Source organism: Dermacentor variabilis, chromosome 4 (genome assembly GCF_050947875.1).
Source record: "Dermacentor variabilis isolate Ectoservices chromosome 4, ASM5094787v1, whole genome shotgun sequence".
Classification (NCBI taxonomy): Eukaryota; Metazoa; Arthropoda; class Arachnida; order Ixodida; family Ixodidae; genus Dermacentor; species Dermacentor variabilis.
The window spans coordinates 122148455-122174424 of NC_134571.1; the positions used below are offsets into that span (position 1 = coordinate 122148455).

Sequence of the window (25970 nt, forward strand, 5' to 3'; positions counted from 1 at the left end):
CGTTTAATCATGGACGTTAAGTTCTTTCAAACCACTTATACCTAGCCTATTTATGATGAATACCTGCACGCCTCCATTTAAATATGAGGCAAACAAGTGGCCAAGAAAGAAGGTAGGCATAAAATACTCGGTTATCTAACTTTCGTTCTTTACCCTCGCAGGTTGACAGCAGGTACGAACAGCGCGACCGTGTCACCCAGACCGACATCCAGTTCAGCATGACCCGCGGCAACTACGACGAAGACTTGAACTTCGACGAGGACGGCCTGTCGTCGTTCGGCGACGAGTACCCCGACGAAGACGTCGTCGAGAACGGGGCTTCACCCGGAGGCTCGCACGAGGGCATACGCTTCGCCGACCCGAGGCTGGTGGCTCCGACAGAAGGGGGCGGCGTGCCCAACCGCGGAAGCACTCCGGTAACCGTGAACACGCCGGCGTCCAAGCAGCAGATGCTCATGATGGACGCCGAGCAGAGGATACTGATGCTCGGGAAGCGTATCCACCTGGACATAGACATGACACCCAGAACCGTGGCCACCAGCGACGTCGGAGTGCAGGCGGGAAGCGGCCGCAACAACAGGTCGGTGTGGCTCGGCTGATTTTATCGGCGTCGGCAACTCGATATGAAGCACGCGCCGTAGGATGCGCATATTTTCGGTTATTTACTTGTTTGTTTGGGTGCGTACAGCGCTCCTAGAGCGTTATTGTATGCGGGGAGAAACAACAATGTATACATCTTGATAAAGACATAAAAACGCGATACAGACAGCAGGACACTTTCACTGAACTTTCCTGTTTGCCAACAACTAAGCTACATAAAAGATACCAGCCAATCGTGCACTGCGGACATACTTCAAGTATACACAGTTTACAGGAAGAGGTTCTGAAGGGCGGTATAAAACGAGGAGCATGGCGGAAAAGCAACATCATGCATGGTAGGGAGTTCCAGTCAAGCATGCGCGAAGAAAAAAAAAAATGCCTAAAAATGTTGATTCTAGACGAACGTTCGCAGACTTTTAGCAGGTGATCTGCCCTGGGGGAGACATAATCAGGTTCTTTTATGTACTTTACTTTTAAAATTCGAATTTTAGAGTGATACACCTTATGAAAAAAAGAAAGCATTGAATACTTTCGCGTAATATCAAGAGGGGACCAGCCAAACTTTTTTTTATTTTTTCGGAAGATTTCTTAGAAAATGCATAGTTATTTGAAATTTACTGAGCTGCTCTTAAGTGAATCCGCGCCGACTTCTCGACATTAGTCATTGTGAAGGGGTGCCAGGTACTTCATGCGTATTCTAAGATCAGGTGAACGGTAGACATACGTAAAGTTAGCACTGATGTAGCTGCTCTGAAGTTACGTTTTAAAAAGTTTAAGCTGCTGCTTGACTTTGTTACTAGCTTATCTACATGCACATTCCAGGAGAAGTTGTTAGTTAGACAACACTTAAATAAATGTATACAGATACAGTTGTTAGTTCACTGCCACTCACAACATACTTCAACTTGAAAAAAGGCTGTTTTTGTTCGTAAACGTCATAATGTTAACCTTTGCAGTGATGAAGCTCACGTACAGCTACCGCACCATGACATTACAGAATCTAGGTCCTTCTGCAAAAGAAGATTGTCTGCCTGGCAGGGGACAATTCCGCAAACGTTGCAGTCGTCGGCATACAATTCTAAGGCCTCATTCACAGAGCCGTCAAACTCTCCGTCGCGTCAACGTCACAGCACCGGTTTTCGTCAGGGGAGAGGGTTTCCGAGTCGTTTTCTCCTCAAAAACGGGTCGCCGGTGACATAGAGCGGTGTTCTACGTTTCCGTCGCCAGCGCGAGGATAGAGCCCTCTTCCTAGAAAACGGACCAATAAGAAAGTAAGAAGCCCTCGCTAAATGCAGCTATTTTACAAAGCTCAAGCTGGCAACAGCAGAAGCTGCTGCTTTCTTTACATCTGCACTTCACGTGTAGCACATCGAATATTGAGCTGTGTGTTCCGGTGGTTTATTTAACAAATTTAAAATTATTTAACAGTTATTCAACAAATTCAATGTATAACATAGATTACATTTCTCTAGGTCTAGATTAACATAGAACCTGTCAGTCAACACTGTACAAAACTGGGCTGCTGACGACGCCACTACCGCCGTCGCCTATTCGTAGACTGCTCCGTTGCGACTGCTCTACGTTATGCTTTTTTTTTTTTGAGGTGATGGTGACGCGACGGAACGTTTTACGGCTGTGTGAATGAGGCCTAACAGCGCTAGATAAGTGATCAGCACAGTCATTGATAAAAATCAGAAACAGCAGGGGCCCCAGCATTGAACCCTCTGTGACATCTGACGTCACGCGACAATACAACGAACATTCACCATCAAGCAGCACCCGTTGTTCTCTCTCGCGCAAATAAGCCCCTATCCCATTAAGGAGTGCAATCGGCAGGTTAAGGAGTGATAACTTTTGCTGCACACGATGCATGATGTAGCATCATGTACCGTGGCGGAAAAGGAGTGATGTACATTTTTTTCTCTCTTTCTTCTTTGTACTCCTTCTTTCTTTCCACCTTTCTTTCTTTCTCTCTCTCTCTCTTTCTTTCTTTCTTATTCTCATATTCATTCAGGCCTATTCGCGTAAAAGAGGAGGGAGGAAGCTGGCATCATCACCCTTTTGGTGGCAGTTGCCAGCTTGTTCATTTACCTTATATGTTCTTGTGTGTTGGCTTTTGATTCATATTTCATGGGCGTTGTAATTCACATGAATTTGAACCAGTTAGCATTAAAATGGGTGCACAATACTGGCTGCTACGGCGCTGCGCATAACGCAGGCGGCACAGAAATCGTGAACGCGCCCGTCACCACATCGCGCGTCGGAATTATGACTCTGCAGAAGCTAGGCCCTTTATAAACTCGTTTAACGTTCCGAAGCTTCGCCATTGACCTTACGAGACGTCTTTACGAGCCCATTCTGGAACACTTGGAACTCATTACAGAATGAAGGTCGCCTCTGTCTTCACATTCCTTCGGCTCACTTGACAGTATTCTAGTTCAGGTTACCCCGAGTGCCTTTCTCATAATTACCTACGTCGGCTTCCTGTGTCACGGCCATATTTCCTGAAGGAGGTTCTCAGGTGATACCGGTATACTGACTTGACATAATATCATTGCTAGCTTATTGTGCTCAGTTGAGAGTTAACTATTCGATTTTTTTTTTTCGCGCATTACGCCATCAAAAGACGGGAGATGCTCGAAGACAAATGACACCAAGAACTCACGCACACCAAAGCCAGTGGCTTCTTCACCGTTTCTGTTCCTCATCAACCGCGCGTCTCATTAAAGCGCCTCCTATGCGAAGAAGAGGAACGAGGTGATTTCCCGTATACAAACGAGCTAGCTACGCATGCGGTAGCGATAAGCCCGCGGGGGCGACCGATAAACCTAGTGGCCAACTCAACGAGTGTCGGCTTCTCAACCCCCAAATCAACTATATACCTCACGCGTGACTTTCTCCTTTGCTATTGCTTACTTATTTATTTTATCGTTATTTCTGGCGCGCGTATTTCCAGGAAGACGAAAACACTGCCAATGCGCGCACCGGTGTGCGCAGAGTCCTTCCATCTCTCTCTCTCTTTCCCACGGGCTGTTGCGTTTTGCGGCAGCCACGCGAACTATGCGCGCGCGCGAGGCGACGGCGGTAAACGTTAACGTTGACCAGCCTCCGAGAATACTAAAGAGGGCCGTGCGCAGCTCCGTTCGAAAGGAGGTAATGAAGAGGCGCCTCTCAGGCGTTGGGAGGGAGCGCCGCGCCATGAAAACGCTCCTCACGTAGCGCGGTCAGCGTAAACGCTGGTGGCCCCCCCCCCCCCCCCCCCCCTGCCCTCCGCCATTTTTCGCCGCTAATTGTATCGGTAGGGGGGGTTGCGCTCGCAAGCGCGCGCTTACATCGCATTGTTTCCCCAGCGCTCGTTGCACGTGTAGCCAGCCGAGCGATCGATTCGCAACGCGCGGCCAGGCGAGGTTCGAACCGCAGAACGAGGTTAATCGGTTTTAAAGTTTCCTGGAAAAAGCGTCGCTTTGCATAAACTTGTACTGCGGGTTTGGCTGTACGCAAGCACGAATTCACCCTGAGGCGCCGTAAATTCAATGCAACTGCGCAAATTCCAGCTGTGCGCGTCGTCTCGTTCGCCCTTCTCGCGATGAGCTTTGAAAGATTACGCGCTGGCTAAACGACGTACCCGTACGTAATACAAACAAGACAGAAGTTCAAAGGTAGATGGAAACGAAGTGATCAGCAATACTCGAACAAGGAATGTAGCTTAAGCCAACGTTTCAAATGTTCGCTTAAGCTACATTCCTTGTTCAAGACGATGAGCAAAACGAGAACAAGATGAAAGCAGGGGCCAACGTTTTGACAAGTGGACTTGTTTTCTTCAAGTCCACTTGTTTACTTTAAGACCACTTGTCGAAATGTTGGCTCCTGCTTTCACCTTGTTCACGTTTTGCTCACCGTCTTGAATTTCCATCTCCCGCCTTCCCAATGTTTTCCCTGGATTCCTTGATCGAGTATATATTCCTCAAACCTGTACATAAGGTCCTTTAGCGCGAAGAGAACTATTTAAAATTGACCACGGCGTGTAGCACATTTGTATCCTTTTAGCTGGATTTACCTAAGAGGCGGATCTAACTTGCACAAGCTATCGAAATGCAAAAGTGGCGAATTACAAGATTTACGCAAATTAACTAGCTAATTTCTTTACAAGTCTGCTTTGCATATTAGCAACTAGCACGGCCATCTGTCTATCCAGGACATGTGCTCGTGGAATACCGCCAGGCCCTGCCTCGGGACTTCTCCGCCAGGTGAATGCAGCCGTTGGATCAGACGTATACTTCGAGATGCAAAGGCATCCCAGCTTTCACATCCGTAACGGTACAGGTCTTTTAAGGTATCAACTGGCCGGCTGGTGGTGAAGGCAACACCGCAACCAGATCTCATTTACGAAACACTGACGCACCGCAATGAGACGGAGCTGAGGGCACATTCACTTCTTTGCGATCAATCACCGACTCACTCGACCGGGTAGCGCAGTCACCGGGTCAGCCCAGCTGCTGGGCCAAGGACGCGTGCCTGCACTTTAGGCCTATACACGGTAAAGCGGAAGCCCGTGCTGTAGCTGCTGCACTCTCTCTCTCTCTCTCCTCCAATCCCTCACCGCCAGTATGTATGCCAGATGACGCCCGACGTGATGGAAGGGTCGAAGACAGCTGCTTTCTCGAGCTCGAGTGCGCCATGAGGTAGCCGACTACGAGCCTGCGTGATTGCTGCGCCCGTGTAGCACGGCTGGTCACGTGGCTCTTACACGTTGCAGGTGGACGCAGACGGAGCGACGTTCAGCGGCGGCGGTGGCGGCGCGCGGGGACGCCCTGCAGCATCAGCCGATGGGGCTACCTCCCGATGCGAGCGGGGCTGCGCGACCCTCGCGCACCACGGACATCGAGTCGCAGACCGATCCAGTGAGCAGGGCGCCCGCAGCTAACGCTGCCGGAGGAGGACAGCACGAGGTGCGCGGAGAAACCGCGGAGTACGCGTTCGCGTGAGCCTTTAATGCGCCTCTACGATCGAGGACTTGACCAAGGCGGCTACAAAATGAAATAGGAACACGGGGAGCTGAAGCGACAGAAGGATCGAGTAACAAATCCATGAACAAAGTGGGCATAAACGGGGAACATCATTGTGCGATTCTTAATAAATGCGCGTAGATCTTGGCTGAAAAATAGGACGTGCAGATTTAGAAATAAAATTACAATAAGATTACAATAAAGATTACATATAGAATGGCCAGATGTGTACAAATACGGAGAAAAAGGTCAACATGCAAAGAAAGAACACATAGGAACAACGCACTTATGACCAACCTCGATTGTTCTTCCTTTTCTATCCTCATTTCGCTGGCACCGTCGAAGCAGACTTGAATAAAAGAAAATTCTTTAGCGGTTTCAGCGAATCCTTTTAAGATGTAATAAATGCCTTGGCCGAATCGCATCTAGTTCGAGTCAAACAACAGACCTGCTTCAAGCTATTCTGCCTCCAATAGCAGTTGTTAGTCGCCCTAGTCACCTATAGACTTATGAAATCGCAGGTTTGCAAGCACGTCGCCTGGTCGGGTATGGAAAATTTGCATTAGAAGGAAGAGAAGGGCTCTCAACGAAATTGTTTCGCTAAGACGTATTTGATGTTTCGAAAGGATGGTGTGCAGAAGTCTTGCCCCAAACATCCGCAGAGTAAGGCGAATAGGGGCAGTGGGCTGAAACATGCAAATAGCGAGCATAGCGCATGTGTTTATACAAGAGAACTTAAATGGTGGCTGCTAAAATCGTAAAGCCCAAATTAATGAAATAATTTCCAACGAGTTCTGGAGCCAGGGTAGTGCATCCGAAGGCATCCCGAAGCTTAGTAATGTATACGTTCGTAAACGTACATGGAGAACTTTCACAAGCAGCAGAACGGAAGCAATATTGCTAAACTTTGTAGACAGTGAGTTCACCTTGTGTACAGAGACTAGTCGTTTAAGAGACCCCCATTTAAAGAGTGATAAAACCTAGAAGTCCACAGTAACAGTTACTGGCAATTTTCGATTGCATTTGAAATATCTTGGAAGAAATTACAATATGTTCGTTATAAGCTGAGGCTGTTCTTGACGTATGCCTGTTAAAAAAATTTTCATGTGCCCCTTTTTTGTATCAGCTCGGAAAACGGCGGAAATACGAAAAGGAAGGACACGTACAGGAGTAGTGCTGTCTAAAAACTCACGTTTGTTAAAAAAAACGCAAAGAAGAAAGGCACCATCTGCGCGCGCATGTCATTATTTCACAAGTTTTTAGCAAACTTCAGCTCATAGACAGCGCTCCTCCTGCATCCTTTGTTTTTGTGTTGCCGTCATTTTCTGCGCTGATTCAAAGAATGCATCAATTCCAACTCGCCCAGGTTTTCACGTTAGGATGGATAGTTGGGCGTGTTGGTTAAGCATGATCTGAAGTGAAGGCGCGACAACGACGGTGCACGAAAAGAGAACACGCACACACACCCACAGTGCACCCTGTGCGTGTGTTCCCTCTTCGTCCACCATCGTTGTCGCGCCTTCACTTCAGATCAGCTCTTCACCTTCTGCAGTTTCATGTGACGGAGCTTCGTGAGCAGAATAGTGGCGAAGCAATGAGGGCACAGACGATAGAAGTCACACGATAATCTTCGTCATACACTCGTTCCCCCGCCATTGTCATCATACACTCGTCGTCATCCCACTGCTCTCATTCTTTCATCGCCCTGCCTTCACCATCATACTGCCTTAGGCTGCGCCAGTGTATGCTTATAGAAAGCCGGCGAGCACTCGAGCATCGGGTGGTTGCTTGGGCTAGTTGGTAATTCATGATAAAAAATAACGTACAGCGCGAAGGACAAGGACAGCGACAGACGACATACACAGCGCTGTGTATTTCGTCTGTCGCTGTCCTTGTCCTTCGCGCTGTACGTTATTTTTGATCGAGCATCGGAGAGGAGCGTAGTAGTTTAAATGAGAACGCGTTAAAACGCTATGAAACATCCTTTACACTAAAGTGTCATAAAAGAAGCAAGAGCCTGAGACCCTCAAGCGATTCATTGAGCTTGAGAGAGGGAGCGAAAGCGCACTGGCCAACACCACAGCTAACGCTTTTAACATTCGCTGCGCACACTCCTAAATTGTCCTGCTAATTGTTTTTCCCAACAATCTGCAAATGACTCTCGGCCGGCAGCTGCTGTCCGACGAGGAGCTGTCGTCGCCGCTGACGCACATCGAGAAGATGATCGGGGCCGCGGAGAGCGGTGGCCTGAGCGACGGCATCGCTCAGATCCTCGAGGACATGGACGCCGAGCCCCGGCCCAAGACGCGGTCGCGCATGCGCAGGACGGCCACGGGCGTCACCGTTCGGGCCGCGAGCAGGCGGGACACCGGAGTGCAGACCGTCAACGACCCGGTGACCGACGAGGCGCCCGAGTACGCCGCACGACCGCCACCCTGCAAGAAGCGCGAGATGATCCCTTCCATGGCCGTCTTCCAGGAGGTCGACAGGATCGCCCTGCAGGTAATCGGCGCGCCCAAGCGCGTTCACGGTTAATCTCGTCTTATGTAGGCTCCCGTAAGCAAGTGGAACATATTTGCAAGAATGTTTCACTTACTAACTAGAACCTATGCGGAGCGAAACGTTTTTGAGCGTTGACTTTTTCGCTGGTACAGACTCAAGCCACCGTTACTGTACGTCTGTCTTACTGTTATTAAACATAAGGTTCCTCCTCAAGTAGATCGAAGATCCTGATCTTGTTTCATATTGGTTTTTTAATTGCACAAATGTTCCATAAACTTGCTGGAACTGATGCGAACGAGATTAGCAGTGTACCGAAGGTGTCAAATATTGCCACTGAACCTACACCTTGTACCCTTAAGGGTACCGGCTGATCTCATGGCTAGCATAATTACTTTTAAGGGTTATGTTCAAGTCTTTGACGGAGGAAAAAAATAGATTGTTTGGCGACTTTTTATAGTACTAAACACGATGATACCTGCTACAGACAACACGTAAATTGCACGAAACAAACTAAATTCAGTAGCTATTTTTGGTGTGCACAATGCACAAGTCGTCACAGTTATACCGTCTTTAAATATAGCTTATCTTATGGCCGGTGTACATTAAGCTTAGTGTTGTGTGCAAGATTTTTTTTTTTTGCAGCCTTTAGCGTAAGGGCATATTTTATGGAGCAAGGCAGGCCTCTAAAGGCAGAAGAAATGTTACTGTGCACACTTTGAAGATCGTGCCCGGCTTACACGTACAAAAGTCAAAGGCCTGAATGGCCTACATATACTTTGCTACTGCTAGTGGTGGTGTTGCAACAGCTGGGTTTAGTCCGGTGTGCTTGGCTTGCAATAGGTTCTGTGTGGCACTTCCCACGCTATTCGTGTGGACGTTTCAGCCAACTTCCAGCGATTCGTTATGTTGGAAGCTTAAGAAGCAACGTAGATCGGTGTAACCAAATAAATCTTGACGAAAGGCGCAATAAATGCGTTGTGCTATAGAGTTGTCCGCGTGGGGCATGGGCAAATTTTCAACAGGAGGAGGCACAAATGAGCTCCATAGGATGTGAGAGACAGTGATTGATGTTCTTACACGGATACCTATTAATGAAGTCTAACGCTGCACATCTACAGCAGGCCTGCACATAGAAACAACTATTGAGGGGGTGCCGTCACGGCTAGGTCAGCTGATATACCTCCCCTCCCCCCCCCCCCCCCAGGTAAACGGGAATTGCGTCACGAGCGCCAATTTCTTCCCTGGTGCTTGGTCGGCAAACTCCGAGAGGCAAAAAAACAATGAAGCCTGCTTTCATGGTAACGATTTTGTTGATGCGCGAGAGGGAAACGCCGTGCCACTTGTCGTCTGCTATGCGCTCTTCGAGCACACGACTTTCTCTGCAGGCGCCAATGGAAACCAACACCGCTTGCATTAACTTTATCAGAATGTTTTCCTCTTTCAGATTTTGTTTTCAACGCCCTTGGGCTTCTAGTTTTATTTCCTTACAACATATGTGCAACGCACCTGTGCGAAAACAACTTTCTGTTTAATATGCGCGAGTCGGCATGCCATGCCACTCGGCTATTTCCTTTTGGGTAAAACATAAGTAGGCAGAAAAATGTGGTTTATTGACTGTTTTTATTAGCAACCTATCACACAGCAAGGCATTCAATACCCAATACAATAATGTAGAGCAGAGTATCTGATTAGTCAGTAGAATTGGTCCCCCGCAGGGGCGTCTGCGACAGCGGGCGTATGGTGCGTTGCAACACCACGTACCCGAGCACACGAGGGTTGGACCCTCCCGCGTCCAACCATGCGCGGATTAGCCGTGTCCGGGAAAAAGGGGATCCTGGGGGTTTAGCCAATGCTGAGTGTTTGGACCTTTAAGGCCCCTCGGTGGAGCCAACACACCCCTTTGGCCTCAGCTTCACGTAGACGGCACCTCCGGACTGACCTACCCGGGTCAAATAGGTAGTTGTTTTTTACTATCCTCCTCTTCAATACTCGTCTTTTTCTATAACTTTCAATTTTTCCTGTCTTCTCCTCACTTCTTAATTTCTGATCCTCCAGGCAGCTAGGGTTAACCTTGTGTGAAATAACCAACATTGGTTATATCCTATTTGGTTATAGCCGTTGTGTACAGCTGGCTTGGCAGGTCTTGTTTATTTACAAAGTCTGTCGCATCCCCTTGTTGGGCTCCGTGGTGGGCGGCTGGCATCACCGCTGAAATCACGCCATTTGTACGGCTTCCTCTTTCCCCAGACTCCCTGTTCGCCCTCTCACAAAAAGAGGGCGCACCGTTATACTTTCAACTTTTTTACTAAGTGCACTGAAATTTTCCCACGTTTCTACGTGATTCACAGTGAGTCCCTCGACAAGACCGTAGAAACAGTATCAACTTTTGCTGTCGCAAAATGCTTGACTGACACTGTAGGCCCCGGATACAAAGCTACGAAAATGGCTCGTGGTGAGATTCTCATCGAGGTCTGTGATAAAGCTCAGTATGAGAATCTCCAAAAGCTCATCTCGTTTGGGGACAGCCAAATTTCTGTAAGCACTCATAGTTTAATGAATAGTACACGAGGGGTAATATCAGATCAGGACTTGCTGCAACTGACTAATACAGAGCTCCTAGAAGGCTGGAAAGAGCAACATGTCACGAATGTCCAACTTATTAGGATCCAACGAGACGACAAATTCTGACAAAACACCTCATACTTATCTTTTGTACGAGCATGCTCCCGGAACACATCGAAACAGATTACATCCAAATCAATGTCAGACTGTACATTCCGAACCCTCGACGCTGTTTTAAGTGCCAAAGATTCGGTCATGGCTGTCAGAGTTGCCGGGGCCGTACCACCTGTGCAAAGTTGAAGTCGAAGTTGAAGTTTATTCATATGAAAATACATAGGTACATAAATGTAATATACAGACGAGGGTCTCAAAGTAATGACACTGAAAACGGGACCCTCGGTTAGTAACTACAACAGAATTGTGACATTTGGCAGCATCACAGTGGATATCATAATAATATATTAGTTGCAAGAAAATCAAATGATAATGAAAAGAAAAAAAAGAAGAAAAACCAAACAATCTATGCTCTAATCGATATAGTGTAACAGATGTAACAACGGGAGTGACAAAATTTATAAAATTGTTAAAGGCAAAAAGCAAAAGAAAAACGAACAAAGAGGGATAAAAAAAATGTGGCGCAATGTGAACACTGCAAAAAAAAGAAAAGAATGGGTGATACTTATTAGTTAGGTAGCTATGAAAGCACAAATATTTATTAGGAAAAATTATCAGTGGTTAGCAAAAAATCTTTTAGCGAAGCTTTAAAACGCTGTAAAGTAGGTAGTTTTTTAAGCGAAGCAGGCAAACGATTCCAAAGTGTAATGGTAGCGAATGTAGATGTTTTTTCACCATAGTTAGTACGAACTGATGGTAACAGAAAATTATAATTAGAAGCGAACCTAGTAGGGTTTGTATTTCTAAGGGAGCTGTATTGAATATATTGAAAGGTCAGCTGGGAATCAAGCAATTTATAAAACATTATTGCTAAATTGTAGTTGAATAATCTTTTTATACATAGAATTTTGTACTGTTCAAGCAGGCCGATAGCATTAGAGCGCGGTGAACTGTGGGTGATGATACGGATTGCTCGATTTTGTATGTGCTGAACTGAAGACAAATGACATAGATATGTATTACCCCAAACGATTAATCCGTAGTTTATGTGTGACTGAACGAACGCAAAGTAGAGTGAAAGCAAAGCAGAAGGAGAAAAATAGTGTCGTGCCTTGATAAGTGCACGGATACCAAAGGCGCACTTCAGCTTGACGTGATTGATGTGCAAGTGAAACTTCAGATGGCTGTCTAGGATAACCCCTAGAAATGAAACAGAGTCGCTAATGGGAATAGAATGATTGCCTAAGGTTAACGAAGGAGGAATAATTAGTGATTTTTGGTGCGAATGGAATACTAAAAATTTCGTTTTAGATAGATTAATGACTAGAGAGTTGTCATTACACCAATTCATTAGGTGGTCAAGAGTTTTATTTAGTTTGATTACTAGAGAAGAGATATATTTATCAGCTATAGATATAGTTGTATCGTCAGCATAGAGAACGTAATGACTTAAGTCAGTGACGTCTGGCATATCATTAATGTAAAGAGAAAAAAGCAAAGGCCCCAGTATTGAGCCTTGTGGTACTCCTTGGCTAAGTTTTTTAGAACTGGAAAAAGTTTCACACGCATAAACAATAAATTCCCTATCAGACAAATAACTTTTTAAGAAGGCCAGGGCAGGGCCAGTTATTCCATATGCTTCCAGTTTACGAAATAAAATCATGTGATTAATAGTATCAAATGCCTTAGTAAGGTCTAAGAAAACTGAACCAACGAATTCATTATTGTCAAGACTATTCTTAATAAAATCAGTTAAGCAAAGTAGAGCTAAGTTGGTGGAGCTTCCGGACCGAAAACCGAACTGGCAGGATTTAATTATATGGAATTTTTCCAAATACTTGCTTAATCTGATCAAAAATAATTTTTCAGTTATTTTACTTAGGGAAGAAAGAATCGAGATTGGACGGTAATTTGAAATGAATTCTTTATTACCTTCTTTAAAAACTAGGATAACCTTCGCACGCTTTAGCAATGGCGGAAATACACCAGTTTTAAAGATCAGGTTAATTACTACGCTCAGGGGTTCACATATGGCATCAGCGACTAGCTTTAGGTGGCGCACTGCAATACCATCTAATCCTGGACTCGTGTTACGAAGATTACGCATAATAGAAAGCACTTCATGCGGCGTGACAGGATGAAGGAAAAATGAATGGCTCAGGCGTTCTATTTTAGGCTGAAAAGTTGTTAGTTTGTTTCCCTCGGGCAATGCGAAATGATCAGAAAAAGCGTTTGCTATCTGAGAAGGCTGACAAAAAGTAAGATTGTCGCGTACAATTTTAGAGATAAACTTAGGCGGCTCATTGTTGAAAAAGTCATTCAGCAACCGCCATTGTTCTTTAGGGTTGTTTTTATTCTGCAAGAATGCTGTTTCTTAGTAAAGCTTTTTGGCTTCTCTGAGAGTCCTGTTAAGAACGTTGCAGTATATTTTGCACCGATTTCTCAGAGAACAGTTAAGTGGTTGTCTTTTAGTCTTCTTATACAAATTATATTTTTTGCGCAAACTCTTCAGCAGACCATCTGACATCCAAGGATTATTCGGGCGTTTAAATCGATTTTTACAGCGCGCAGTTCGAGAGCAAGTACTGATAGCTTTAGTGAATAAATTGCAGAAGAAATTAAGAGCTTCTACGGGGTCTTCAATAAAATTCAGATCTGACCAGTCAGTGGACCTAATGGTAGAAATTAATTTATCTGTGTCGAGTACTGTAGCGAAGTAAGAGGTGGCAATGTTGGCCAAACGTGTTTCAAAGATTGCAAAAACCGGAAAGGGATCAGTGAGGTCAGTGTTGACAACGCCCGCCGAAATGGGTACGTCTAGGTTTGTTAAAACATGACCAATTAGTGAATGAGAACCCTCACCAACGCATCTTGTAGGCGATGTAATGAGGGATTCAAGGCCGTAGCCACTGAAGCAGTCAGTGTAGGCTGTATACAAGCTAGAATTAACATCCAGCAAATTGATGTTTATATCTCCTACAATCATTACACTCTTATTTTCCGATAGCAGTTTGTTAAGTACGTTGTCAAGAGCATAGATGAAATCCGAAACGTTAGAACCTGGTGACCTATAAACACAACCGAGAACAAGCCTTTTAGTGCTACATTCCTCGATGGGCTCGTTAGTTTCCACCCATACCGTTTCGCAGCAATCGACGTGAAAGTTTAAATCATTTCGGCGAGTGTAACTGATGCGCGGAGAAACAAAGATGGCAGCCCCACCATGCCTACTGTTTAAACGGTGACAGTATTCAGGACTGTAAGAATGAAACCCATACATGTTACTATCATCGCTAGAAAGCCACGTTTCGGAAACACAAATAAAAGAGAAATCATGATCAAGCAAAGATAAAAAATTATTTATCCCCTCGTGATTCTTTCGTAGACTGCGTGCGTTAAAATGAATCAGTGAAGGATTAGTGTGACAAAGTAAAGAACGAAGTTCACGAGAATACGTAAGGGACATAGCGATGAAAAAGTGACCAGGCACGTCTAATCAGCACAATAGGCGCTCTTACGTGAATATGCGCAGATCCGACTCGGCTGAAATACGGAACACCCTGCTATCAGTAGCTTTCCGAGCTTTGATCTGGCTGTTTTCAGCCCAGAGGTACTGCCACTTTTTTGCCTTCTTCAGGGCAAGTGCTTTGGCAAACAGCATTTTATTGCTGATTGTCAAATGGTCGTTCACGTAGACAGCCGCGTCGTTTGTGCCAGAAAACCCAAGGTGGCTCACACGGAGCCGAGCCTTGCGGGCTCTCTTTACACATTCATTTTTCTTGTCTCTTCAAACAAAGCGAGCAATTAAATGTTGATCGGATGATTTGGATGGAACACGATGAACTGTCTCAATGTCAGTTTCAGATACAGGACACTCGATGACGTCGCCGATACGCTTCAGATGGCTCGGCAGTCCTCCCCCTTTGTCAGAGGGATTCCTTTAACTTCAATGTTGTTAAGCCTAGAATATTGCTCCAAATCAGCCACCCGTTTCACAGCATTTCATTTTGAGCCAATAAGGACTTGTTCGAAGTCATCAATTCATCCTGCTTGGCTCTGAACTCATCAAACAAGTTGCACATAAAGTCAATGCTTTCGCGAAGCGAGGCATTTTCAGACAGACCAAAGTCGTTCAATTTCAGTTTGATCTTAGAGCCCATTTCTAACGTAAGGGATTCCATCCTATTGTTGAAATGTTGTTCCAGTTGTTCAATTTTTTTGGGAAGTTCTTGACACGTAGGCATGAGGTAACAAACGTGTGGACAAGCAAAAAAAATATTCAAGAAAATAAAAGTGAGAAGAAAATGGCAGCAGTTGCGGCTAAACAAAGTTGAAGCAGCTAAAACAAAGATGCAAACAACCAACCTGAAAGTACAGGCGCGGAGTTTAGGCGTTGCACTATTGCCGCAACTGCCACTTCCAAATGATCCGAGACGCTGCTAAAGCTTCCTTATATGCCCTTGGAGGTAGATCGCAGCTGTAGTCCACGCAGCCGCAGCTGTCACCGTCGATGAATTTGCAGCACGTGCTCAGTCCAAACAAGCTCGCCTGCCGCGTCCAGAAATCAGCGCTGAAAAACTTGATAAATCCTGAGCGAAGGCCACCCAGTCGATGGTACGGTTCCTGAAAGTAAAGGCGCGGAGTTTAGGCGTTGCACTATTGCCGCAACTGCCACTGCCAAATGTCACGCGTCTCATGACCACCCTGCTGATAACTGCTACGATCCACCCCACTGTGCAAACTGTGGCGGTGAACACCCGGCATACTCTCGCTCATGTCCCTCACGGAAGTAGGAAAAAGAAATTATTATGCTCAAAGTAAAAGAAAACATTTAAAGAAGCACGAAAACGCCTCTTATTTGTAGGGATTTCTTTCTCCGAAGTGGCACAGCAGGGGGCAGTGCCTCCACGGTTCTCGGCGGCCGTTCAGACCGCGCAAATTTGACCGGCGTTAGCACCACTCACCCCCACTGCAGTACCTTGTTATGTATAGTTCGAATATATAGAGCCACATATGCAAAAGTTATTGAATTTCCTTTTGGCTGCATGGGACGGAGACGATATCCTCCTATATTCCGCCACATAGGAAATTAGGCAGACCACAGGCTACTCAAGGTTGGGGCATACCCTAACCTTGCAGTGTTTCACAGAATTTACCCAGAGATACAATCGACCAATATTTGCGGGCTATGCTCAGACGTAGCTAAGTCAGAACACACGCTCTGGCGGTGCCCCGCGTTACGCGACGGCGTTACGTCGTCCGAATGGGGGCTGTCCTAAGCAGTCCCGACCTTGAAGCACAGCTACGGGCTGTCTATCGGGCGCACGACGCAGCAGAGAGGCTCGGCCTTTCTGTACCGACGCGGGAGTGGCCCGCTATGTGCTGACGCGCGTTCCGAAGGACCAGAATGAAGTTTTACCATACCATACCATACCATACCATACCATACCATACCATACCATGCCATACCAGACCAGACCATATCATACCAGTGTCACGGCGACGCTTTATTGCCAATACCGAAACTAGCCCCACTGTTCACCCACTGGTGCTGTCGCTATAGTATGCGGCGTATCGTGCGGTGTCTCGATCAGGCCTCGATCGCGTCCATTTCCTCTTCTCTCCTTTTTGATTTTATCGCCGATCGCCCGGTATGTTTTGTTGGTTGCGCAGCCTCTGTGGCAGCATACCGAACAACCAGCGAGGCGGAGCGAGCGCGAGAACGTAGAGGTATTTTGCTCCCACGTGACCACCTTCTGTGTCATGACGTCAAGACACATACAGCTCATAAAAATTGACCGATACTTACATTACTCCTTAATGCGAAATTTGAGCGCAGCTCTATACGTTTTCTCATTTCGCGTGTCCATATTTTGTATTATAGTTATAAGGTACACGGTTTACACTGGAAAGAGAACACCGTCAGTAGCGAGCTTTGTTTCTATACGGACAATGCGTGCTGCTCTGGCGCCATATCGTAGCCATCGTCACCGCGCAGCCCGTGTTGCGTGCTACTACGCTTTTACACCAACGACGAGAGCGGCCCTTCGTCGCAGGGAAATCGCACCATCAGTGTCAGCCACGACAACAGTAAAGGGAGCGTCACACCGAGCCTTACTCGTAGCCGTTCGCCATCACACCCCTCGCAAGAGCAGTGATCCCCGTCACACACGCTGGTGCCAAAGGCTGACCTGAGTAGCTGACGCCGCAGACGAGCGTAGCTCTCCTCACCTCACGCCACCCTGGCACGACCTCGGAAGCGCAGATGAGATCGTCCACGCGGCTGCGGATGTCTTGTCCACAGGCTACTCAGCGCATGCGCAGGCCGTTTCCCTTCCGCTCCTCCTCTATTTTCCTCCTCATGCTTTCACTACAGCCTCCTCCACTTTCGTCTTCGCGCACTCTTCTTTCATTTCACGCTGCGCTCCGCGTTCGCTGTCATCTTTCATTGTGCTCGTTCGCTCGCTTACGCCGAGGTACGACGCCAAGGCACGCCGACGCTCAACGAAGGTATGAGTGCCTAAAAGCTGCGCTCCAAAACAAAACCGAAACTGGTTGTAGATGAGCCATTAGAATACATTATTTAGGGTGTTCCGAGTCTTCTCACTGTATCTTCTAGGGTTTCTAGGTCGACGATTTCCAGTCAAAGCAAAAACTGAAATGTCCAAAATATCATGTCAATATGATTTGTTAAATCACATCAAGTAATTATTTCAACAACAACAACAACAAATAGGCCTAGGAGGGGGAAAGGCAACTGCGGGGAGGGGGCACAAGTGCGCATACTGTTGAATTGGCACGGCTTCACTCGTTGTAGCTTGTCTAGATGACGAAGCAGAAACTGTGCCGGCACGATCGGTGAAATGCATCTCGCCTCCGCTATTTCTCGATTGGGAAACGCACGCGCCGCAGCGGTAGCTGAGCCTGTTTGTTGCTGCACGGAACTAACCAGAACGCAGTCCGTACGCGCGCGTACAGCTGCAGCCGAAATCAATGCTCCTGTTCCGCCGGAATGTACATGTACCGTGCCGTGAGAACAAAATAAATCGGACCGACGGTGCGTTGCGAATCAATAGCCATCACCCCTTGTAGAGGAGGTATTTCATTGCCCTTGTACAGCTGGGAAAAAGAGCTTAGCTGTCAGTGGGAAAAAAAGAAAGAAAAGCAAGCAAGAAAGAAAGATAGAGAAAACAAGGTACGTACGTCGCTTCAGATAAATACTCGAACTTGTACGGAATCCTGGAACTCCACCTTTTTACCAACGATCTAGAAGTGATCAATAGAACGTGCGTCGAACCTGGTGTAGCGAAACATAAATGTACATAAAAAAAGCCGGGTGGAGAGGGTGTTAACAACTTACCTGTTTCCTTCATTGATGTTTCATAAAGAAGAATGAACGTCGGTGCGCTCAACGCACTTTCTCCCATATTCGGAAGGAAAAAAGAGAATTCAGAAAAGAAAGGAGGCAAAGCGAGAGCTTAAATGGCGATTCGCGAATAGTCCGGCTAAGTGCTGGGCGAGGTCGCGAGCATGCATCACATTTTACGCTGTTTGTGCCTCGTTGTGTCGTACGCTGTTATGACTTCCGGGATGCAAACTGAGGGTGACGCGCGTTAAGAAGTTATAAATTGAATTCACACTCAGTGTGGCTTACATGGAAGGCAGCGTTTAGTTATCGTCAGTATTGTCTTTTGCAGAAACAATGATCATGAAAGTGATGATTCTGCGTTGAAAGGTTAATTATGACCCTCTGCCGTACGGAGTAAATAATAATAATAATAATAATAATAATAATAATAATAATAATAATAATAATAATAATAATAATAATAATAATAATAATAATAATAATAATAATAATAGCAATAACAACAACATGTTGATTTCCATCTACGATGGACGAGACTGTTGGTAAATGTCGCTTGAGAAACAAGCAACTTGGCTGAAGCCCGCAACCACTTCTACAAAGCAGGCAGCGACAGTACACATATTAAAAATGCAAAAGGTTCAAAATTAATGCACTTTCACATGAAGCAGTCACAGAAGTTAAAAATTTGAAAAAGATATGCAAGATAATACTTTTTACGTATCGTGAGCAAGGATTGATAAAATGTTCATCTAGTGTTGGCACAGAAGTTGTTTGTAACTCAATATCTGATTTCTGAAATAAGTTTAAAAGGTTCCGCAGTGTGTATGAGAAGTTTTGCATAGAATAATTTGCAGGCGCCGGGACCACCTTCCACTGTTCTGTGTAACAAGTTAAGTACGAATGTGTTTTTATCGAGATTAGAAAACCCGTGCAAAAAAATTTGATTTTCTTTGACCTCCCGTTTGAACGCCATGTTTAACTTATAAATATAAAGATTAAACACGCGGATTATATTTGCTTTAAAAAATAATTCTGAAGTATGAGAATTATATGGTACATCAAATAGGCCTCGAGCAAGAGTCTTTTTTTTTTTGCAGTATGTGCATTCTTTCACGATTTGTACATCTCTTCATACCACATAACAATAAACAGTAATATAACGAATAAAAAAAGAGTATTGTAAACAAGAAGCTTTATTTTGGAAGGTAATATAGCTCTGTGTCGCGCCATCGTATACTAAGAACACGGGGTAACTTACCTAACGCCGATTCCCTGCGCACATTCCAAAGCATACTTAGTGTGAAGATGACTCCAAATATTTTCACACTACACGTACTATTATGATTCCTTCGCGTGCATCAAGAAGAATGATGAGGCTACAGTTTATTTGATTATATTCCGGCCTGGAAATCACGGCTTTCATCTTGTTTGTATTAATTTCTAGAATGTTTGCCGCTGGACATTCTTGCAGAGTTTTTCAAGCAGCGTTGGCTTTATTCTGAAGGCTACCTGGTTCAGGGGACGAAAAAATAATGCTAGCATTGGCAGCGCACATACTGTATTTCGCATCTCTGTAGATATATACTAAGTCATTTATTTGCACTATAAAAAGAAATGGGCTAATAATATGGCCTTGAGGAACGCCTCTACTGATGTGTTTTAAATCTGAGCGGCAATTCTTTATTAGCGATGATCGCGATGATCGAAGTAAGATTTCATCTAGTTTAGGCAGTGCCCTCGAATACGATAAGTTTCAAGCTTTTCAAGTTATATGGAATGATGGATGCAATCAAATGCTTTAGTGAAATCTATGCAAGGGCCGAACACAACATCCTTGTTTTCCAATTGTAATAGAATTAATTCTTTTTGTTGAAGTAGGGTTAATTCCGTAGACAGGCATTTCCTAAACCAAAATTGGGCTGTGGATATAAGATTGTGCTTATAAAGAAAATGGCGTTTGCATATGTATTTATTTCTCTAACATGTTTGGCTGTAGTAGGTGATATTTTGATGGGTTTAATGTTTTATGTCGTTTACGTCACATTTCTTAAACAGCACCGAAACTTTTGCAGAGTGCATCCTCCTGGCAAAAGATAGCGCTCGCAAAAGATATTAAAGATATAGGCGAGATATGAACAAAGAATATCGAGCACATGCTTGATTAGACGAGCCTGCCTGCTTCAACATCGCAGCTTGACTTATATTTAAGTGAAAGGAAAACGACTGTACCTCTGGCTCCGTAAATGGGTGAAGGAAAAGTGAAAACTAATTTCTATCTGGCATAAAACCTCGAAATATCAGTAGATGCACAAGTATTACGATGGTTCCCAAAATAATCCTTAAAGGTATTTGCTACAGCACTGCCCGATATTTTGTTGCCACCGAGAAATAGCTTTACCACGCGTGCAGATGATTTGTGGCGATTTCAGACATTATTTAAGACATTATTTGGCTTTTGCCACAACATATCTGGTTTATTGGAGCAGCAGTAGAACTGAGCATGAAAATAGCATTTGCTGTGCGATTTTAGTTCTGTTTAGTTTGTGACTAAGTGCTTTGTATCCCTTCAATATGCTTGGATCGTTGGTCCTGATTATCTCGTGATAAATTGCACTTCTTCAATTTGTTTTAAAAATTCAGAGGTCATCCTTGGCTTTCGTATATTTTTTTTACCCTATGTAAGCTTCTTTTCTTGAAAATGGCGCTTATATATTCGAGAGATCAAATGAAAAAGCTTGCTGTATGCGATTTCAACGTCATCTCTTTTTTCAGAATTTGGTTAATATCACTTCGCAGTAATTCAGCTCTAAAACTATCCAAATCTGTTCGTGTGCTATTTTGAAAAGAAACGGCTCATCTGAAAAATGTAGCCATGTCGGTGTGGATCGTGCTGCTCTAAAGCTTCCGCACATTATATTCAGCAGATTGGCACAAAGTTATGCCGTAAAAAAAGTAAACAAAAATGGGCATCAAATGAACGAGCTACGCCTGCGTATACGCACTTTTTAAAAACGGCAGACATACGACATATTTGTAACTATTTTCGCACGGCGGCGAATGTTGCGTGATTCAGGAAATTGCTTTGCATTGTTAGTTTGTTTGCAAATGGCTTTGCAAATATAGCATCGTTACCGCATGCTATATGTTTCATGGCTCTTGCTTGCATAGCCTTGTGTTAACTAAACTTCATTTATGGACCAGCGTTTGTATTGTATGGGTCACCTCTACGTTCCCCAACGTAGAGATGAGGCCATGCTCTACCCTAGCTGATGTTTAGTTAATGAGGAGTGTGGTGGGGGGTAATACTGCCTTCCTAATCTGTAGTGTTTGGTGATTTCATTATATTTGACCATGCGGTTTCTCTCCGCACTCGCCCCCCGCGTTATTCCTGTCCCTGCTCGGCTCGCAAACTATCGAGCTAGGGTGTCTGTGGTTTCGTTGCCCGGGAGTAAGGAGTGGGTGGGCGTCCATATGACAGGAACGTCACGCTCCTCGAGAAAGTTAGTCAGGATCCTTAGTGCCTCTTTCGAAACCCTTCCCTTAGCGAAGTTATGAAGCGCTGTTTTACAGTCGCTGTTCATTCTTTTTTTTTCGTGAGCCTTGCCCTGCGGCAAGGATGTGCATTGAAAAAAAGCTCAGTGGTAGTTTAGCGATAAATGCGATATAAATGCATTAGCATTACGTCGCACCTCTTTGAAGTCTCGGATCCATGATGTAAACCGCGTTCATCACATTGCAAAGTGTTGTTCAGTAGCTCCTTGCACAGACGTCCTGCCTCTTTGAGGAGCAAACGTCAACTGACGGTGGCCCGGAGCAGGCCACATGCCCGGCTTCCCATACTTTGACGCTCCTTATGCTAACGCAATAAAAAAATACTTCGCGCTTGTCATCACGTAGAAATTGCGGCAGTAGCTCAGCGAACTTACCGGCCATGAGCCAAGCATATAAAGTGTCGCTGGTCTGCTCGTAGCTTGGCAGGTCTTAGCTTCCTCTCTCGTGTAGCCCTCTTTCCAAGGAAGACACTACAGGTGGTTGATGTACTTTATAGAAGCAGGAGGAATACACCTTGAACAGCTCACTCACTTTTCCGTTGTTGGGAACCCAGACCCCAGTGACGGGAGATGTAAGGGCGTCGCCAACGCATGTTATCCGAAGAGATACCTCTTTCACCCAAGAAAGATTACGAGGAGGTGAGCAGACACATGGTGGGATTTAGTTATACGGTCCTGTGTTTCCCCAAGCGGCCAGGCAAATTACACGAAACTTATTTTGGTCGTTCCTTCGGTGTACGTCTGGAAGGTCGCAGAATATACTCAAAAAGTGCACCATCGACCACATTCCATGCAGCTGCTATTCGATGTGTCGGCTGTTTCCCTGTGCGTCTATTGGGATGACGTCCAAGTATAGTCAGGAGGGCACAACCACTTGCGTCCGTGACCATATTTCCTTTCAGATAACAGGAAGCCCGAGAACAGGAAGCCAGAGTCCCTGCCTTGCTTAATATGGCCTAGTTTGGCTATAAATTTTTTTTCAAAGCATTACTTTCAATGAACTCCCCGCCTTCGCACGCGACGTCATGATCCGCAGCACGCAAGCACTGCACGCCTTATGTGGAAGCTTGTATTGGATGAAAAGAGTTGGTTGGCCCTGTTGAGGCACACCTCATGCGCTGTATCGTAAGGCACTCCAAAGCTGAGGAGATGTGTGTACGTATACGAGTCTAGCACACTTAAAGGCGCTAATGCAATCTTATATCGGCTGCAGAGATCTATGGGCACTGTCACAGAACCTACATTGATTATGCTAGTGGTCACTTCCGTCGCTTTTCCTTTCTAGTTTCTTAGGGTGGTTAGGTAACACCTTGAAAATAAACATGAGAGGAAGCTCCAGCTCGGGCCGAACTCATATGCTGCCTATCCGAATACATGCAAAATTGCTTTCCTGAGGTACCCGCTGGCCCAATCTTAATGTTGCATTTCAAAGTGAAAGTTATATTCTAGTGGCTGTTAGAAGCGAAATGTTGATTTAAGGCCCGAAGTTCTTACAAGAACTTCTTAAAAAAACTTATAAGTTAAAAAAATGGAAGCCGGAAGTTTACAAATTGTCCCCCTGCATCAAAAGCTGCTATCGCCTTTATCTAAACTGCACCCGTTAGAGCATCTAAAGCAGACAAATTTGATATATATATTTACAGCTTACGTGAATTCGTTTATGTCAGATGCGTACAAGTGGTTTTGCAAAATTCAGGCTCGCATAAGAACAGCATGGTGCAGAGCGATGGATGATGCATCATTTTTTTTTCGCTCTACATGTACCATTAGATGTAGTCAACAGAATTGTGATATCATCTTCAATGATGAGTTAAAAAAGGTACTAGGTTCTAATTTTTTTGTCAAATACAACAAACCGCACCAAATTTGGTGCAGTGGCTGCCGACACAAACGACTTCTCCTTTCCCATGTATTGATATAGAACCCCCCGACCTAAAGCTTCCTCCTAATATACAATTTTAACAGATGGCAAAAGATGGAAACACTGCAAAAGCATGAGGTTCGTTCTCGGCTCCTTCAATATTTCCTTTTTTTTTCAGTGCCGTCCAGACAGAATTTGACCGACTCCAACGGGAATACCAAGTTAAGCAATCAACACTTGGCGTCCACGAAATGCTGCTTACAGTTTTGATGTGATCTGATGTGATGTAGTTTTGAAACATCGTAATCCTAAGTGATTGTCGATGTTGCCCTAATATGAAGCTTTGTGAGCGGGTGTACATAACTAAGCAAAAATCTCGCAAAACCGCAATTTCAGAATCACGCTAATCACGCTAATCAGGCTAATATTTTTGTCTTGCGAAATTGCTTAAGTGAAATCATGTCGTTTATGCACTTCTTTTCTATCTACTATGCAGGTTCCTAACACTGCCAAATCCACGCTGCAAACCCTGGTCTATCACCTGATATCCTACTGCAGAAACGACCTGCAAAAGATTCGCATGTTCTTTCGCTGGATTGCGGAAAACATCACGTAAGTAAGCCTTGCACCGAATATGGCGATCGTCTTTTTCAGAAAAAAGAATGGGGAGGGCTCGGAGTTAACGAGTAGCGTTTTCCAAATGCACATCACTTGCTTGAATTCGATGATCTTAAACTTAATAATCGACGCGGACGCGTGGCAGAAGCAAGATGAACGTAGAAAGCCACTGCCTCTGGTACACGACCTCGTAAACTCGGCGCTCAACGTAAAAAAAAAAAAAGGAAAAGAAAGACGAAAAAGACTCAGAAAAAGTAAACGCGTGTTCACGAATCACGCAGTGCACGTTAATGACGCTATGTTCCTTTGCGCAGTCCTCCCAAGTACCGTGCTGGAAATGAGAGCCCTCCATGATAACATCCAGAAAACATTTCCCTATTATGAGGGCCTTCGATACGAAGAAGGTGTGCCTGGAACAGCGAGATAAATAGCAGGAATTGATCGTGGTTAGCAATGTTTATTGTAACGGCGCTCTTTCGAAATAACTAGCCATCAATGGCAATAAATAATAAAAGAATCGTGGCAGTGGTTAAGGCAGAACGCTAAGCTAGTTGGTTTGAGTTGTTTGGCACGTTTGCAGCGCTGAAAAAAGAAGACAAAAAGAAACTGTAACACAAAGCTTGATGCAGACAGAACTGATGATGTTGGTTCAACGCCCCCGTCCTGTCTGCTTTATGTTGCACGTTTCTGTTTTTTCATCATGCAGATCAAACACCTTAAAAAAAACTGGTGTATTTGGATATCTGTAATATGCACGAAGCATCATATGCATGGGATATTAACGCATGGGCAGCCATTTCCGTTGTAAACGCACTTTTTATCAGAACAACAGCATTCCCGTCACGGCTAGTCGAACCACTGGATAACGTATAGCTAGGAAAAAAAAAGAGTAGAAATTAGAGTTAGGTGAGCTCGATTTCGTTCAGTGTGGCAAACAACACGACACGGGACAGGCGAAGGGCTCCATGGACTACCATGGAGCCCTTCCATGGACTACCACTACCATGTACCTCTACCATGGACTCAAAACAAGTTATTCCGGGCAAAAATCTGCGTATATGAACGAAGCAGAAAAAAAGATGACAGAAAGGCTCCTTAAAAGACAAACAAGCCTAATGCTCGGGTACGCAGTGCGTGTGTGAGCATGAAACAGGTCAAATTCCTTGAAGCCAGGGTTCATTTCCACCATTGACGTAAAACATAAATTAAAGTAAGCAACACTTGCGGATGCACTGCCATTTCCGTTGCTCCCTCTCAATCTAACAGGAGTGTGAGATTATTCTCAAACTTCCCTAGTCTGAGCTATTCCGCAAGACAGTAGCACACAGCAGTCACGATCAGGAAATCCTTGAGGGTTAGGAAAGAACGCTTCACTCAAAAAAAAATTAATTGAGGACCCATTCCACTCTGTGAAGGTGCATGACCAGCCAAGCGGTAGCACATCACACAGGATTAGACGAGTGTACATTATTTATTTTCATCATTTGGTAATGGTAGTTGACCATAGGTTTGTAATTACTGGGGTGTACGCTGACTGATTCGGTTGCAATCTTAGACAGAATCTTGGCCAAAATTATATATTTACACGACGGTTATGGAGTAGTTGAGTCACTTGGATTGGAGTGGCGCTTGAAACGAAACTCTTCTAGCATAAACTGAATGAACCATTGGTTCTCGGGTATTGAAATGTCCTCATTAAAGCCTCCAACGATGCGTGGTCATGAACTTCGGTGTGGCTGGAAATATACACACCGTAGAGATCACAATTCTCTCTTTCATTAGTACGA

At 45.0% G+C, this 25970-nt stretch overlaps 1 protein-coding gene across 2 annotated transcripts in view; it reads left to right on the forward strand.

The window, feature by feature from the left end:
• LOC142579697 (uncharacterized) overlaps positions 1 to 25970 on the forward strand; it is a 113840-nt gene that overhangs the window by 57306 nt on the left and 30564 nt on the right. For both annotated transcript variants that reach the window (XM_075690171.1, XM_075690170.1), the window contains 4 exons: positions 162 to 580; positions 5357 to 5549; positions 7779 to 8108; positions 24062 to 24177. In XM_075690171.1, the coding sequence (XP_075546286.1) occupies positions 162 to 580; positions 5357 to 5549; positions 7779 to 8108; positions 24062 to 24177 (1058 nt within the window). The remainder of the gene's footprint in view (positions 1 to 161; positions 581 to 5356; positions 5550 to 7778; positions 8109 to 24061; positions 24178 to 25970) is intronic.